At 50.2% G+C, this 15,809-nt stretch overlaps 2 protein-coding genes across 2 annotated transcripts; one reads left to right on the top strand and one right to left on the bottom strand.

Moving 5' to 3' along the window:
- Nucleotides 1-2,804: 2,804 nt before the first annotated feature.
- Nucleotides 2,805-4,721, bottom strand: LOC101776472. Its single transcript, XM_004983670.4, has 2 exons — nt 3,975-4,721; nt 2,805-3,569 (listed from the first exon to the last, which is right to left on the bottom strand). The coding sequence occupies exons 1-2, from the start codon at nt 4,620-4,622 to the stop codon at nt 3,093-3,095; spliced, it is 1,125 nt and encodes a 374-aa protein (XP_004983727.1). The 5' UTR covers nt 4,623-4,721; the 3' UTR covers nt 2,805-3,092.
- Nucleotides 4,722-9,470: 4,749 nt separating this feature from the next.
- Nucleotides 9,471-12,265, top strand: LOC101775799 (proline dehydrogenase 2, mitochondrial). The gene is made up of 4 exons (XM_004983669.3): nt 9,471-10,473; nt 10,940-11,600; nt 11,696-11,936; nt 12,025-12,265. The coding sequence occupies exons 1-4, from the start codon at nt 9,958-9,960 to the stop codon at nt 12,071-12,073; spliced, it is 1,467 nt and encodes a 488-aa protein (XP_004983726.1). The 5' UTR covers nt 9,471-9,957; the 3' UTR covers nt 12,074-12,265.
- The last annotated feature ends 3,544 nt before the right edge of the window (nt 12,266-15,809 follow it).

Genomic DNA, 15,809 nt, shown 5'->3' with positions numbered 1-15,809 from the left:
GGTTGTCTTGTACAGTTATAGTCCGTGCTTTCCTTGTCCAATGCTTTAACACGTATTGTGGTGGTAGTGACTTGATATTCATCAAATCAAGAACCTTAAGAGCATGGCTACACAACATCCCAATTCTATCAAACTGCTTGCAGCTGCATACAACCGTTTCCTTCAAAGATCACCGACAACTTTATATTCCTCGTCATATGTAAAATCCCCTACTAGATATTCATTTTTACCATCCAGTGCTTTGGTGCAAGCTGCCAAGGATCTTTCATATTGACCTTGAAAAGCTTCAAATATAAAGGTGTGTACAGCTTGCTAGCCTGCACCAACATAGGTGGTGACCTCATCATACATATTTTAGGCATTTTTTCCTTGAACCAAATTCTGAATTTAGTTCATTATTCCTTTCCCTTGCACCACCCTTTCAAAATGTTTAAAGAACCGGATGATATCAAAATCCAATTTGAAATGGATTTTCAAGTCATTGTTCAAACTCTCACTCAATTGTGTACTTCTCATTCCTGATGTGAAGACATCCTTCATATAACATTTAGCCCATTTTACTTTCAACTTGTAAATACTGTCTAACCAAGTTTGCTTGCTCACCTTTTGCCTCATGAGGTTAAACTTTTGTTCAAATTCTGCAATGTCTTCATACTCAAACATGCATGCACTAAAATCCGATAGAATACTGGGTTCCTCATTCTCCTCCTTTTTCTTCTTCCTTTTCCTCTCTTTATTCTTCTCTCAACTCTTCTCCATTCTATTGTCTTCGATCTCCTCTCCATTCTTCTCTTCATGTAGATGCTTGACTGCATTTTGCATGATGTGAAAGGTGCTTAATCCATGCCATGCTTCTGTAAACACTTGAGAAACTGCCTTCCCCATTGCAGCATCTTGATTTGTATAGAATATTTTAGGTTGTTGTCCATTATGAGATTTTAGAAAGGTCTCAAACAACCACTTGAAAGATTGAAAGGTTTCATCATACATGGGAGCAGCCCCAAAACAACACCAAAAGGCCTACTCTCCTTGTTTGTTCCAAAAGTAGTGTCAAAACTAATGACATCACCAAAATGTGCATAGTCCATGATCATTTTAGCATCAACTCAGAATATGTTTGTTATTTGTTCTTCACAATCCATTTGCAGTGCATATTGGAATGATGGGTTCTCGGCAATTTTATCATGAAAATACTTGAGCATGCTACATGCTCGGCCGTATGCCATCTCTCTTTGGCACTTGGTCCGCAAATAATTCTTGTGATCACGAAGGGTGTAACTAAGATTGAGTGGACCACCGACTTGAGAACTAGCCAACTCATGTGCAGCTTTTGGTCCAATTCCTACATCATCTGCTGTTCAATTTCAAAAGCTTGTAAATCTGAAATTTTCCTTTGTGGCGCCATTAGATGCAAGGTTGCTGGCAGGTGTAATGCGTGATTGTGTTCCAAAACCACTTCACTCACTTTCAAATTTCCTTTTTCCCGGTCCAATTTAAGATTCATGTGCACTTGACAATCAGTTCTAGTTTCAGCTCGAGGGCACTTTGTTAAATGATCTCTTTTGTCTGGCAACCGATGACCCTCATTTACACAAACAAACCTACATGATGTAATCTTGCCATCACGCCTTTTATTTGTATACCTTTTTCTAACCTCAAAGCCCTTCTGCCCACTGTAGCTAAGCCAAAATGCCCAAGCTTCATCAGAATTTTTAAATTCCATGCCAAGGTAAGGCACCAGGCCGGGGATCAAGCCCTCTCTGTATAGATATTGGAGAAAAAGCAAATAGTTTTAGTTGACCGGAAATTTTGTAACGAAGAAGCAAGAAGTTTTATTACACACCTATGTTCTCCCATGACAGGAGTGTTAGATTTGCCTTGATTTGCATCCATCGCAATAGTATCTCAACCAAATGATTCATCCACGAGAAAATGAGACCTTCAAGTTCAAAGAAACATAATGATGCCTCTCGACCCGTCGGGCATTTCTTTTTCTTAATATAGCAGCAGGCTCGTTTCAAAAAAAAATGATGCAATTATATGAATCCCGTAAGCCATTCATGGCAAATACATTAAAGGGCAGACTATTGACGTGAGACTTACGTGAGTAGAGAAAATCGTCGATCGTTCCTGCAGCAAGGTGTTCCTCAGCGATCGACTCGTTTCCTCGCGCTCTTTTCAGTCAACCTCACCCTGTTTTTGCCGCTCTCGCGCTCTTTTCCGCCGCTCTCGCGCCCTTTTCTGTCGGTCTCGCGCCCTTTCTTACTCAGCGGGCAAGCTCAGCGAACTGGGCTTCCTTGGGCCCAATAAACAAACAGCTGGACGGACTGGTGTATTGATTGTTTTGATGACCTTGCCGTTGGTTAGCTGATGAATGGACGGATGGAAACTACGTCCCTGTTAGAGGATCTGGTTCCGTTGTCACTAGCTGCATCAGAAATGAAAAGGAAGTTAGCAGTTGTCACTAGCTACATCAGAAATGAAAACATGGGGCAGAGTCACGGAGGAAATGAAAAGTCGGAAATTGTAGTATTTTGTTCCTAGAGTAGAAAGTTGTTGATCCAACCACAAATGTTATTACTTGCTCCACACTGGCGTAGATACCAGTGTGGAATTTCTTTTCTGAAAATGGGGCAGCACCAAAAAGAGAAAATAAAGAAATACAGGAGCTAGTACGACACTGAGAGGTTGTTATAATCAGGAAAGAAGGTTAACAGAAGAAACACCAAAAGCACGGCCACCGCGCTGGTTGGAGACATATACAATAGCTTCTCTAGGAAAATATAGCAACTCGTCTTAAGATCTGAGACAATGACACAGAGACATCAACTAAATAACATCTGAATCGAGCTGAGTTCTAGGAAAATATAGAAACTCAAGTCTTCAGATGTGAGAATAACATGCATGATAACATCAGTACCCAGGTACTCATATGACAAAAGATACCACTTTTCAACTTAAATACTCTTAGTACAAGCTAACAAAGCTGAATATCTCTGAACAAGCGAAGGTTGTTCATCACTTATACTAAAATTATTATTATGCTAGGCAGCCTTAACTCGTTACCACACCAACCACACGTGACAACAGTGCTACACCAACTTGTGGTCATCGCCTTCGTCATCGGTGACCTCCAGCTGCACCTCAGCATACCCCTTGATGGAGTAATGGCATTGCAAGTACTCAAGGAGCACACGTTCAACCTCAACATAGGGAGCAGTAATATCAATAAAGCGTTGGCGCAGCTCAGGCTCACAGGCGCCGATGGGAGGAGGCTTGAGAGGGGGATGATTCTTCAAAAAATCAATGGTCTTCTTGTCAACCCTATAAGTCACCATCTTAGTCTTCCTATTTCCGACAGCCGATTCGCTGTCCTCCATCTTTGCCTCCTCCGATTGAGACTTGACAGGGGGCTCATTCAAAATCTCGAAGGCCTTCTTGAGCATCCTCTTAATCTCCATCTTAGTCTTCCTATCTCCGCCGACGGATTTGACTATGAACTCAATCTTCGCCTCCTCCTCCAATCCGCTGCCCTTCATCTTCGCCTCCTTCGATCCACTGCCCTCCATCTGTTAGTTAATAATTTCAATTTCATTAAGAAAAACAAAGTAAATAAATGGAAAATAAAAATAGATAGAATTCCTTTTATTTTTCTTCAAATCCAAAAAGAAATCTCCTTTTTTATACGTAGGTCACCGCTTTAGCATTTTAAAAGAGGATGCGTGCCCTTCTAAGTAAATAGTTCAAACTATTTTATTGATACAAGTGTTCTATATCAGACAAATTCTACGCTAGCTATTTCCGGCTTAAAGCATTTCGAGACTATACAATGTAGTTATACAAGGAGTACCCCTTTTTGCCCGGAATTCAAGCAGTTTAGCTAAAAAAGGGGAACTCATTGAAATAAATATTTCCTTCTAATCGAACTTGAAATAAGATTCCAAAGAAAGATACTCTGAAAATAAAAGAAATACCTCGCTCGATCTCTTAGCCTTCTTCTTTGATCCGCTGCCTTCCTTATCCTCGCTCTTCGCCTTCTTCTTCTCCTTCAATCCGCTGCTAGATCTCTTGCCCTCCTCCCTCGATCGCTTCAACTTCTGCTCCGATCTGGCGTCTGCCACCATCGCCTCGTCCTCCGTCGCAATCTTCATCCTCTCCTTCCCGCCCTGCGACGGAAGGACAGCCATGAACTCGCTGCCCTCCTCCCTCGAGCTCATCTTCTCCTTCGATCCGGCCTTCGATCCGGGGTCCGCTACCATCGCCTTGTCCTCCTCATCGGGCCCGGGCTTCTGTAACAGCGAACCGGAGCAAGTCGGGCACTTCTTGGTCTCCATCATAATCCTCCTCCTCCTCTGCAGAACCTTCCACTGCTCCTTCGTCGCCTCAGCCGGCTCTATCTCCTGGAGGGGCCCGTGCAGCAGGACCGCCTTCATCAAGGCCCGCATCTTCTCGGCTTCCGTCACCACCTCCAACACCTCCTCGTCAGGCTTGGGAACCGATGTGCGCTTCATCCTGAGCAAGAAACCGGAGCATGTGGAACACATGACCAACCCCGTGCCTGGTAACCTCCGCATCGTCCCACCCCCGTTCTCCATCGCCCTCCTCTCACCCACGCTTTCCATCGCCCTCCTAACCTCCGGCCGGGGTTCAGCTCTTCTCCTAGACGTGGAAGGAGAGGTTGCGGCGGCGTCGGCTGCCTTAGATTAGACCGAGGAGAAGATGCCGAGGGGAGCCCCCGATATATATATATATGATTCCCCCGCAAACCCTAGGTGCCAAATGGGCCAACAAGCCCAACTCGGTAGCAGGGCCCGAGGTAGGCTTGTTCGGTTTCGGAGTTGCATCCAGCTGCACCTTTCTTGTTAGCAGTGCAGTGCAAGGACATGGATCTGGGGAATTTGTGTTTCTGGGGAGGTCGGATCTGCAAAACGAGCAGCTCTCTGCCTCTCTCTGCACTCTGCTCACTTTCGGCGTTGGTGGCGTGACAAGCATCTGGTGATTCCAGGAGAGGGACAAGCATTTAGGGATGGATCATGGATGGGTGGGTTCTGGGTTGCCATTAGCTGACAAGGACAGGTTGGACCATCTGCAGTCTTGAGACTCTTGACCCGGGCTTGGCCTTATTGACCAGGCCAGATCCCCCGGTCAGGCCATGCTTCTGAACCCTCCTGCCTCTGCATTCTGCAATCCTACAGCAACTCCATTTAATCTTCTGCGCACTTTCGTCCAGACACAGATGAGCTGCTACTAGTTCTATGCCAATATCTCAGTCTCATGTGGTAGCTATCACCTGTAACTTGTGAGTGTAATTGGCTGCCCAGCGAAACCAGAACGAATGAATGGTTGAATATGTTTGTACAAGGCTAGCAGCAGCATCAGTGATAGCGCCTTTTCTTTTGTCCGGCAAGTAGGCCCAGTAGGCCGTCCCTTGCTTCGGCCTGCTTTTTTTTTAAAAATAATTTTCGGCCTGCTTGTTTGTGTACTACTGTTTCAAAGAGGCCCGAGTTAGATAAAACTTAAAAGCCCGGCCCAACGGACTCGGCCGTCGGCCGTGTGTGACAAACCCGGAGTCGCTTTCCGTCTCGTGCGCCACAGCATCAGCGCTGGCGTCCGCGGCCACGCCACAGACCGACGTGACCCCTGACGCGCGGTTCAGCCCTGCTCTGCTCCCCCATCTTCCTCGGATGAAAGCGGCGTCCGAAGCTTCCGGCGGTGCCGTGCCGTGCCGTCCATCCTCAACTTTAGAAAATCCTCGCCGGGGTTGGTTGCCGTCGAATAATCCTCGCCGACGCCGGAGACGGGCGGCGAAAAACCCAGTCCAACACGCCACATGCATCCGCCGTGCTGAAAACGCTTGACTGCAACCCCCGCCGCCGTGCGCCCGACGGGGAAGGAAACCTAACCGCTCGGCGCGCGGCGCGGTTACGCCTGGCCTGGCCGGCTGCAGCAGCGCAGCTGAAAGCTAAGCTACCCGCGTCGCTGTCGCCGGCGGGGACTCGGAGCTACCACGAGTCGCTTGGCCGGACTCTCGCGGGCGCGGGGGGGCAGGAGCAGGATAGGGTTTGTTGCCTTGATGATGGCTCACATGGACGTATGGGCTGGATAGATAAGCTTCTTTATCCCATTATTTGCCCACTAGCCCCGCGGGGTTTAGTGCAGATGTTTCACGATCGCGTCAGAGCCACGGAGTTAATCGATTAACCTAATCGATCGAATTGCCCAAGTGGTCATAAGTTTTTAGCGCAGGATTGAGGCTACACAGCGTCACGTCCTGACCATAAAGGTGTTTTGATAGTAGGTGCTAAACTTTAGCAGTATCATATCAGATGTTCGGATGCTAATTAGGAGGACTAAGCATGAGCTAATTATAAAACTAATTGCAGAACCCTATGCTAATTCGCGAGACGAATCTCTGAAGCCTAATTAATCCATCATTAACAAATGGTTACTGTAGCACCACATTGTCAAATCATGAACTAATTAGGCTTAATAGATTCGTCTCGCGAATTAGACTCCATCCGTACAATTAATTTTATAATTAGCTAATGTTTAATACTCCTAATTAGTATCAAACATCCGATGTGACACGTGCTAAACTTTATCCAAACACCCCCTCAGTCTGATCCATGGGTTAGCATGCACTAATTGCTGATGGAGAAGTCGGTGGCAGGCTGGCAGATAGCGAGCGGGATCGGGATCGGCGATGGCGACGGCAGATGATGGAGAAGCAGCTACAGCTCGCCGGACGCCGGCCTCTCTTGTCCCTTTGCTCGTTCTCGCACCCATCAACCGCATTATTTCATTCAGGAGGGCATGCGTGTGATCCTCGTTTTTGTGTTGACGTAGTAGTTGTTTAATTAGTGCGCGCGCTAATCGGGGCCCAGCCGCCCAGACGGGGTAGCCATCGGCGAGACCGCACGGCTCACGGGACCCCTTTTCTGATGCGATGCGACGGCCGCGCGGCTGTGCGCCGTCATTTGGGAGCGGTGGGCCAGGCGTGCCTGTCAGGGGATGGTGAGTGGTGACTGGGTTGCGCGGGTACGGCGCGGATGGGCCGCGGACGGCTCAGATCACGCGCGGAGTAATGGCACCGGGTTGGTGGGGCAGGTTCCCCGGTGCCTTTTTGGAGCCTCGGCTGGCTGATCAGAGCAGAGAGCGGTCCATGTCCATGCGCGATCCAGCTACGCGCGCGCGGGGGGTCCCGGCCGGCGGTCCGTGGCACGGCCAGTCGGCAGTCGCGCCGTGCGCAGGTGGTCTCCCCTCCCGCCTGCATCGCAAGCTGCTACTGTTCTGGAGTGATCGCCGGCTGGTCGGCCGTCCTGGGCCGTGCGCCCGTGCCCACACAGTAGTTGTCCGCAGACCCCGTGCGACGAGTACGCCGCTAGTCCGACGCACACCCTTTTTTGCGGATCTGGTGGTAAGTTGGTAATACAAGCGATGAATTCCGGTTAACTAATTGAAATCTTGTGCATCGCCACGGGTATATATAGGAAGGGGATTGCTAAATCACACTTGAGTGTTTCTACTCCTCTCCACACTCAGATTTTAGCTGCTCAACGATTTCATGCCATAGCAGCTTCTTGTTGAGATCCAGGACCATCTTCTTCTTCATCTTCAGCAAGTTAGGGTTCGAGGTAGGGGTTACCTGTAGCCTCTAGGTGTAGAGGGAGCTCTGGAGTGGCTCGCCGGCCGGCGGTGGTGGCGGTCGAGACGGCGGCGAGGCGCCACCGGAGCCGAGTGGTGGTGGACCTCCGGTTGGGCGGTGGAGGCAGCGAGGGCGTCGAGCTTCAACTGGTTAGCGACGGCGGCGGGGGAGCACGAACGAATTTGAGGAAGAAGATGATCGGGGTAGGAGAAACGTCGGGATAGGGTTTAGGGCCGAATTGCGGTGAAGGGCGGCGGGGACGCCACCGGAGTTAGGAGGGAAGCGGTTGTGCGCGGGGGCGAGCGTGCTCGCGCTGCCGTCGTGGGAGTCAGGGGGCCGGGGGCTAGCGGATGAGGAGGGGATGGAAAAGAGATAAAATGGAAAAAGAAGATTAAATCTGAACCCGGTTAAAAAATCGAGTGCTAAAGGCAGGTACAACACCCAAGCATCCGGTAGACAGGCCCTGTAAGAACCAATCTACGCATTTCAGGGAAGAACCAAGCTCCAGTTCCATGGGAATGGGCACGCCATGAGAATCTTGTGGCGGCGAGGTTAAGAACAGGATGTTGCCGGGTAATTTAGAGGAAATTCTATCGGAGATGGGACGGGTTGCGATGGCAAAGCCATGGGGAAGAAAACAAACCACCAGACCACACGATTACGATGTTGCACTTTAAAAACTTGGATTCAAGTGGAGCATGATTCTATGATCAAAGCACTAGTGAACCTATGTTGTGGAACATCTTGATGAAAATGACGCGATTCAATTTTTTTTTATTTTGTCATGTTTCGTTTTGTTTGCTGCTCTCTTACTCCATCCACGCGAAGTCAATCGACATAGTATACCATATCCATTCCATTAATCCATTTTGAAATATTGATCCTCTCCCACGGTTTCTCTGGCCAGTCACGTAAATAAAATGATGATCCCTTTCATGTGAATTGGTTGTGACGTTTTCACCATTGGCTATAGCTCTTATCCACATAGTGATGTTACTATTTATTTCCATTTAACTAGTCCACATCAATTGTTTGCACCCCAGCCTTATCATTCCCACATTGAATTTCGAATGGTATCGAGGAACGAAAGGGAGGCAAGAGAAAGATACCTTTTAAATCACCGCCATCGGAATTGTGCATGGTAGCACAGTCTTGAGCAACCATAGCCATTAGATCCAAGGAAAACAACCTTACTTCACTGGGGGAAAAAAATCCAAGATATTCCCAGTATATACCCCCAGTCAAAATCTGACTTTTCTGAATGTTCCCGCCCCCGCACAGCTTAGTCAGACCACGTTGCCCGCATGATCATCACGCGGCGAGATCAGTCGGCGACACCCACATTGATCAGGCGTTGAATTATTAATCCCCGGCCGGCCGACGTAGTGTTGGTGCAATTGTACCAGCCTACCCTCGCTAACAGAGCCGCGTCAGCTCCTAACAGCAGCAACAGCAACCCGGCCGCGTTTTTGTTGTCACGCTGTAGCATGCAGAGCCGTGGGCCGTCTGCTGCTGCCTGCACGAAGGCCGCTGCTGTCTCTGGCTGTCAGTGTCGCGGCGGGCGCGGTGCTGGATCCAGGCAGCGTACGAACGGTGAGATGATTACTATCAGGATACGGGTGGTCACGGTCACCGAGAGGGATCTCGCTGCCCTAATGGCGATCGATCGCCTCACATGATCGGTGTCGTTGTAACGTTTGTTGTTGTTGGTGGTGGTGGGCGGGAGAGGCGTGAGGACTGAAAAGGGCAGCTGCGGTGATCTGCCTCCACGCAGGATCCGAGTCAGAAGTCGAAATCCCCACGGCAACCCGCCGTCCGACCGATCTTAGGCGTGCGCTGAGCCCGCCCATGCCGCCATGCGGCGCGCGAGCTGTCCCGCCCGCGCCCGTTGCACCCGCGGCCTCACGCGCTGACTCATCGCCTCGTTTCCGTTTTCGCTCCACCCTGATTTCCAGCTCATCTCCGGTTTCTTCACGGCCACCCTCCGGGAGCTCCACCTCACGTCGGGATCCTTCTATAAAAGAGGAGCAGAGCGCCCGAGCCCCCCCGGCTCTCCAATCTTGGATTCACCTAAACCTGTTAGCTTTCCTCGAGGACCTTGACGAAAACAGCCGCCTTTTCTTTCTCGTTTATATAAGTCGTCGCTGCGTCCCGGGCTGAATTCGCATCTCCATTGCGTTTGTGTCCTCTGCCTGCCTGTGCGTGCCTGGGTACTTTGTTTGCACACAAGCGTCTTCTTCCCTGTCGCCAGGAAAGCTTCCTTCGCTACGCTTGCGTTCCCTCGCGTTCGATCCGGCAAGGTCCGTCCTTCCATGGCCATCGCCTCCCGCGTCTCGAAGCGCGCGCTGTCCACCTTCGCCGCCGCCAAGCTCCCGGAGGCGGTCGCCGCCACCGCGGAGCCGTCGTTGCCGTCGGTGACGCCGGCGTCGTCGACGTCCGAGAGGACCGGCGGTAGGGTGCTGCAGTTCGAGGACACCGGGCGGCTGTTCGCCGGGGAGCCGACGTCGGCGCTGGTGCGCACGCTCGCCGCGCTGCAGGCGCTGTCCGTGGGGCCCCTGGTCGACGCCGCGACCGCGGCGCTGCGGTCGCCGGCGGTGGCCGGCAGCGCGCTGGGCCGGGCCGCGGCGAGGGCCACCGCATACAAGCACTTCTGCGCGGGCGAGACCGCGGACGAGGCCGCGGCCGTCGTGCGCCGGCTGTGGCGCGGCGGCATGGGCGGGATCCTTGACTACGGGATCGAGGACGCCGAGGACGGCGACGCGTGCGACCGCAACGCCGCCGGGTTCATCGCCGCCGTCGACGTCGCCGCCTCGCTGCCGCCGGGCTCGGTGAGTCGCCGTCCCGTTTCCTTCCTTTTTCTCCGCGGGCTTGCGTGGCGGTGGGACAGGAGGATGCCACGTCGGACGGAATCTTCGGTGCCGCCTGCCGGCTGCCGCCCGCGCGAGTGGACCCCCGGATTCCGTGGGAATCTTCTGGGAGTAGACTTGCCTAGTGAATCGCCCGCCCGTCTAGCTGGGTGTTGATTCGGTCACTGCTCGTGGGCCCTGAAAACTAGCACCTGATTTTAGCATGTCACTCCTGCCCTGTCCCAACCGCTCGTTCCCAGCTCAAACTCTCACATCAAAAACCCCACACGACTCCATCGGAATCCTTATTTAGACAGTCCTAATCACTGCTTTAACAGCGCATAACCTCAAAGATTCCGGGTTAACCCTCAAAGAGTTACTACTTGCAGTATATGTAATCAATCAGGCTTAATTAAGACTGACTCGTCTTTCCTGCTGACGTCCGCAGGCGAGCGTGTGCATCAAGATCACGGCGCTGTGCCCGATCGCGCTGCTGGAGAAGACGAGCGACCTGCTGCGGTGGCAGAAGAAGCACCCGTCCTTCAGCCTGCCGTGGAAGGCGCACTCGTTCCCGATCCTGTCGGACTCGAGCCCGCTGTACCTCACCGCGTCGGAGCCGCCGGCGCTGACGGCGGAGGAGGAGCGCGAGCTGGAGCTCGCGCACGAGCGGCTGCTGGCGGTGTGCGCGCGGTGCGTGGAGCACGGCATCCCGCTGCTGGTGGACGCCGAGTACGCCACCGTGCAGCCGGCCATCGACTACTTCACGCTCGTCGGCGCGCTGGCGGTCAACGGCGAGGCCCGCTCGGCGGACGGCGAGCGCCCCATCGTGCACGGCACCATCCAGGCGTACCTCCGCGACGCGCGTGACCGGCTTGAGGCCATGGTGCGCGCCGCGGAGCGGGAGCGCGTGCGCCTGGGGCTCAAGGTCGTGCGCGGCGCGTACCTGACCCGGGAGACCCGGCTCGCTGCCTCCCTCGGCGTGCCGTCGCCGATCCACGGCAGCATCCAGGACACCCACGACTGCTACAACGGATGCGCCGCCTTCCTCCTCGACCGCGTCCGCCGCGGCTCTGCCTCCGTTATGCTCGCCACCCACAACGTCGAGTCAGGTAAAAATCCAGAACAAGCTTTTCCTCTTCTTTCTCCATGCTTTGCCGAGCACCGAACCCAACTGATCAAACTCCTGCGTGATCCTTCTTCCCAGGCCAACTCGCGGCGGCGCACGCGCAGGAGCTGGGGATCCCGAAGGGAGACCGCAACCTGCAGTTCGCGCAGCTGATGGGCATGGCGGACGGGCTGTCGCTGAGCCTCCGCAACGCCGGGTTCCAGGTCAGCAAGTACCTGCCGTACGGGCCGGTGGAGCAGATCATCCCCTACCTCATCAGGCGCGCAGAGGAGAACAGAGGCCTCCTCTCCGCCTCCTCCTTCGACAGGCAGCTGCTCCGGTACGGCCACTGCACACACGGTATTTCGAGAGCGCCATTGGTGCGACGTGATCTGATTCTTATTGGCTTCATATGATCTCTGGTGCAGGAAGGAGCTGGGGAGGAGGGTCAAGGCCGCGGTGGTGGGACGTGAGTGAAGCGAACTTCGGAGCCCGAGAGGCTGTGTGAAACTGCCAAGCTGGGACAAGGGCGAGTTGAAGGCTAAGCTGTAAATACACCCTTCGGTCTTCAGACATTGATGTATCCAGGACTTTTGTTGAATAATCGAATGAATAGAATAATCTCATTCTGTGATTTCCAAGGATTAATCGATTATTTGTCACTCTTAATGACATGAGTCCACTGTTACTCTGTTAGTGACTGAAGTGGTCCTATATGTCAGCGACACACATAACTGACACTTCGAGTGTCAATGACTCCGTTGGTTTCACATGTCAGCGGCACAGGTAATTGATACTCCGAGAAAGTGACAAGTAATCAAATGGCTCAACGCGTCATGCTCGGCTCCTACATTCGCTTGGAGCCTGTTTGACAGGGATTTCAGATTTGGCTCGTGCCAAAATGGTTATGGCTCTACCTTGTTCGATGAAAATACCTTCAGCTGGAATATTTGGCAGAATAGCTTCCTTTTGCTTTTGTACGATGAAATATTATAAATATCCAATTACCTTTGTAAAAAAAAAAGAGTGGCTCCGTAGAACAGAGTCTCTCGTCTCCCTTGTTCTATCCAGAATGGCACCGTGGCGTTCCTCCATCACTGGACGCGGGGCATGTATAGGGGATAACAATTTTATTGTTATTTGCACGAAGTTGATAGACCTGTTAATACAGGAGGGAGGAGCTGGTGCAAGCTACTCCCTCCGTTTCAAATTATAGATTGTTTTAATTTTTTAATTTATAGATTTTATTATATACTTAGATATACCCTAGATATGCATAACAATATTTAAGAATGTAGAAAAGTCAAAATGATCTATAATTTGGGACAGAGGAAGTAGTTTTTATTGGCTCATGGTGCCCAATTCATTTTGACAATTGGCTTCGGGGTGCATTCTCGTCTGAAGTCGGTTTCATTTTCTACATTTCTGCATAAGGGTAAATAAGATTGTTGAAAAGCCCTAAGATATGGACGCAAATGCGACTACTGACTGTCTTGATTATCAAATTATTTTTCATTTTGTTTTTCTAGGGGAACCTAATTGAGTGCACTTCTACTTTTTTTAAAAAACAAAACATGGCGGTTGTTTGAAATAACCTACATTTTTAGAAAACTTTTGGTACCAACTTAATATTTTTTGAATTTGAAATAAATTAGTTATGAATTTTTTATTAAATTATTTTTTTCAATTTCTAGAAAATGCAAAATCACTCTTGAAACCACCCAAAGAACCAAATTTGCCCGGTTTTGACAGTTGAATGATCCTCCGTGTTCAGTTTTTGTAGTTGTGGGTTGAAAATTAGAGTTCTGCGGTTTTCCAAATATGCACTACGGGCGTCGATTATCAAAAAGAAAAATAAAATACAGACCGGTCAATACGACAAATAGAAAAGACACTACAACCAGAGTACAATTCTACTCGACCAATCTAAATCTTAGCGCCTGTGATTTACATACACATGGATGTTTTCAGTTGTTTATTTAGGCGTGCAATAAGATGCAGATTCGGGTGGTTTGTGTGGTGTGAGTTCACGTGATGTTGTGTATCTGTCCATCTTGCAATTCACAAAACAACGCCATACTACTCGCATTGAGAGGCCCTAATAAAGTTCAGAAATGGCTCAATGTGACTGTTTATTATCTGCTTAGTCCAGAACGCTATCTGCTTAGTCCATAACGCCATCATGCTAGTTTATCAGTTCCTACTTATGCCTACAGTATATTCTACGATATACTAAACGAGTGCTGTTTTATCCAACAAGTGTGAGCCTGAATATCATGCGTCACAATGTGGTTCGATTCGTTCGAACAGGACGGTCTCCTGAAGCAACTGATAGGTACGGTCAACGTCATGATAAAGAAGTATCTACCGTTACAACAGGGCTTGCAAGCAAAACTTGCGTTCCAATACCTCAAGGAACAAGCAAAGTTCGCTAGATTATGAGCTTCCCAGTTCAGAGTTTATCCTGAATTGAAAGAACTGTCGCCGCAGCTCGCCCTTGTCACGCCGCTGTGTATAGACTGGTAAACTCCAGATCAGATCACTTCCAATTACCGTACGCGTTAGGCATCGAGAGTACCTTTCCTAACGAAACATATGGAGTTTTGTTAGTTAAAAATAGAGGAAACGTTCAGAAATGCAGGAGCACCTGGCATTACAAATTACAGTAGAGCCAAACTTGTCTTCCAACTCCTTAACGAGAAGGCAAAGTTTAATTTGCTAGATCATGATGATCCTCCAGTTCAGAATTCCTCCCCCTCGTGTCGAGAAATTAGAGCAGCAATAAGCAGAAAACTTGACCACCTCTTTTGATCTAAAAAAAGGGATCATCATCGGTCATATCGAAGCCATGTCCTTAAGACCTTAACGATCTTTGACCTCCTGCCGGCGCGGGCAACCAAGATGCCACGCGGACCCTTTGCGCGCCACAATGCGACACTTGCCTCGCTGCGTGCCATCTCCTCCAGGGTTTCTCTCGCCTGGCTCGTTCACGTTGCACCCGTCCCGAACCCTCTCCGCTAGCTCGCCACCAACACCCTGGCGCACGGCGCCCACCGCAACCAGGTGGCCGGTCCGCCGAGCGTTCCGGGGCAGCTTTTTCCTTTTTTGCCCGAAAAACAGTAAGCTCACAAACATACACCCTACACCTACGAATATTTTTAAGAGATTGAATTGGTAACTTAATTCATCACAAACGTCTAGTTGACACATCACCTACAAAATAATTGAAAATATGAGCACTCGTGTCGAATCGAAGGAACTGATCGAACCACTGTAGATCTTAAATCTTTGTGAAGATGTAGAACGCCCATAGTCCCCCACCTCAATAAAGAGATAAAACGGTAAACGGGGCATCTTCTCTTTTAACTGGGGCGAAAGTTAGGGGGCTCCACACTTAATTTCCTGCAGTAGAGCAACAAAAGCACAACTTGTCGATTCCCACACTTAATCACGTAGCAATGTTGCAATGCACACTCGGGCGAAGTCGGCATCTTAGTGTAACAAACTGGTGTTAATTATAGTTATTAACAATAAAATTAAGTAAATAAATGTATCTAATGTGAGCACATATTGTCGGTCATACATCTATGAGTTTACCGGAAGGCTTGGACAGTCCTACATACGGGGTTATACATCAAGATGTGTCAGACATGGAGACTACGGTGCAGAACAGCGTGGTCTACATGGAGTACAAGAACTAAGAACTAGTCGAGGATTAACAAACTGCTCGTAGCAATTAGAGTAGCTAGTCGAATCCGACTAGTATTCTTGTACAACAACCGACCTGTAACCCTACTCCCGATAATATAAGGCGAGGTAGGGACCCCTTCCAAACGATGATCAATCAATATAACACAACCAACACATAGGATGTAGGGTATTACGTGACATAAGCGGCCCGAACCTATCTAAATCGTGTGTTCAAGTTCACCTTCAAGTTCTAGGTCTTCGGCGAGCCCCACGCATAAAACACTACCTCGGGTACCCCCTCGGTAGGTTCCTGGGTCTAAACACCGATAGCTGGCGCGTCAGGTAGGGGCTCTCACCAAAGATCCATCGGCGAACTCGATGGCTCTAGTCATCATCAAGCCCACCGTCGCGTTCGAAGCGGGCACGACGTTCGTTTTTGGCTCCTAGATCTGCATCGCGGATGGTGCTGGAAACTTCCACCGCCACATCGTGCTGGACCCGGAGGAGAAGTACTACGACATCA

This window comes from Setaria italica, chromosome IX (genome assembly GCF_000263155.2).
Source record: "Setaria italica strain Yugu1 chromosome IX, Setaria_italica_v2.0, whole genome shotgun sequence".
Taxonomy (NCBI): Eukaryota; Viridiplantae; Streptophyta; class Magnoliopsida; order Poales; family Poaceae; genus Setaria; species Setaria italica.
The sequence above is the reverse complement of the archived record's forward strand: the minus strand, read 5'-3'. Positions and strand labels throughout refer to the sequence as shown.

Bases quoted from the DNA above. Each gene is read 5' to 3' on its own strand.
- LOC101776472 (XM_004983670.4), bottom strand. From the start codon at position 4,622: ATGGAAAGCGTGGGTGAGAGGAGGGCGATGGAGAACGGGGGTGGGACG. The intron at 3,570-3,974 runs GTATTTCTTTTA...ATTAACTAACAG, and splicing joins AGGCTAAGAGATCGAGCGAG to ATGGAGGGCAGTGGATCGAA.
- LOC101775799 (XM_004983669.3), top strand. From the start codon at position 9,958: ATGGCCATCGCCTCCCGCGTCTCGAAGCGCGCGCTGTCCACCTTCGCC. The intron at 10,474-10,939 runs GTGAGTCGCCGT...TGACGTCCGCAG, and splicing joins CCTCGCTGCCGCCGGGCTCG to GCGAGCGTGTGCATCAAGAT. The intron at 11,601-11,695 runs GTAAAAATCCAG...CCTTCTTCCCAG, and splicing joins CACCCACAACGTCGAGTCAG to GCCAACTCGCGGCGGCGCAC.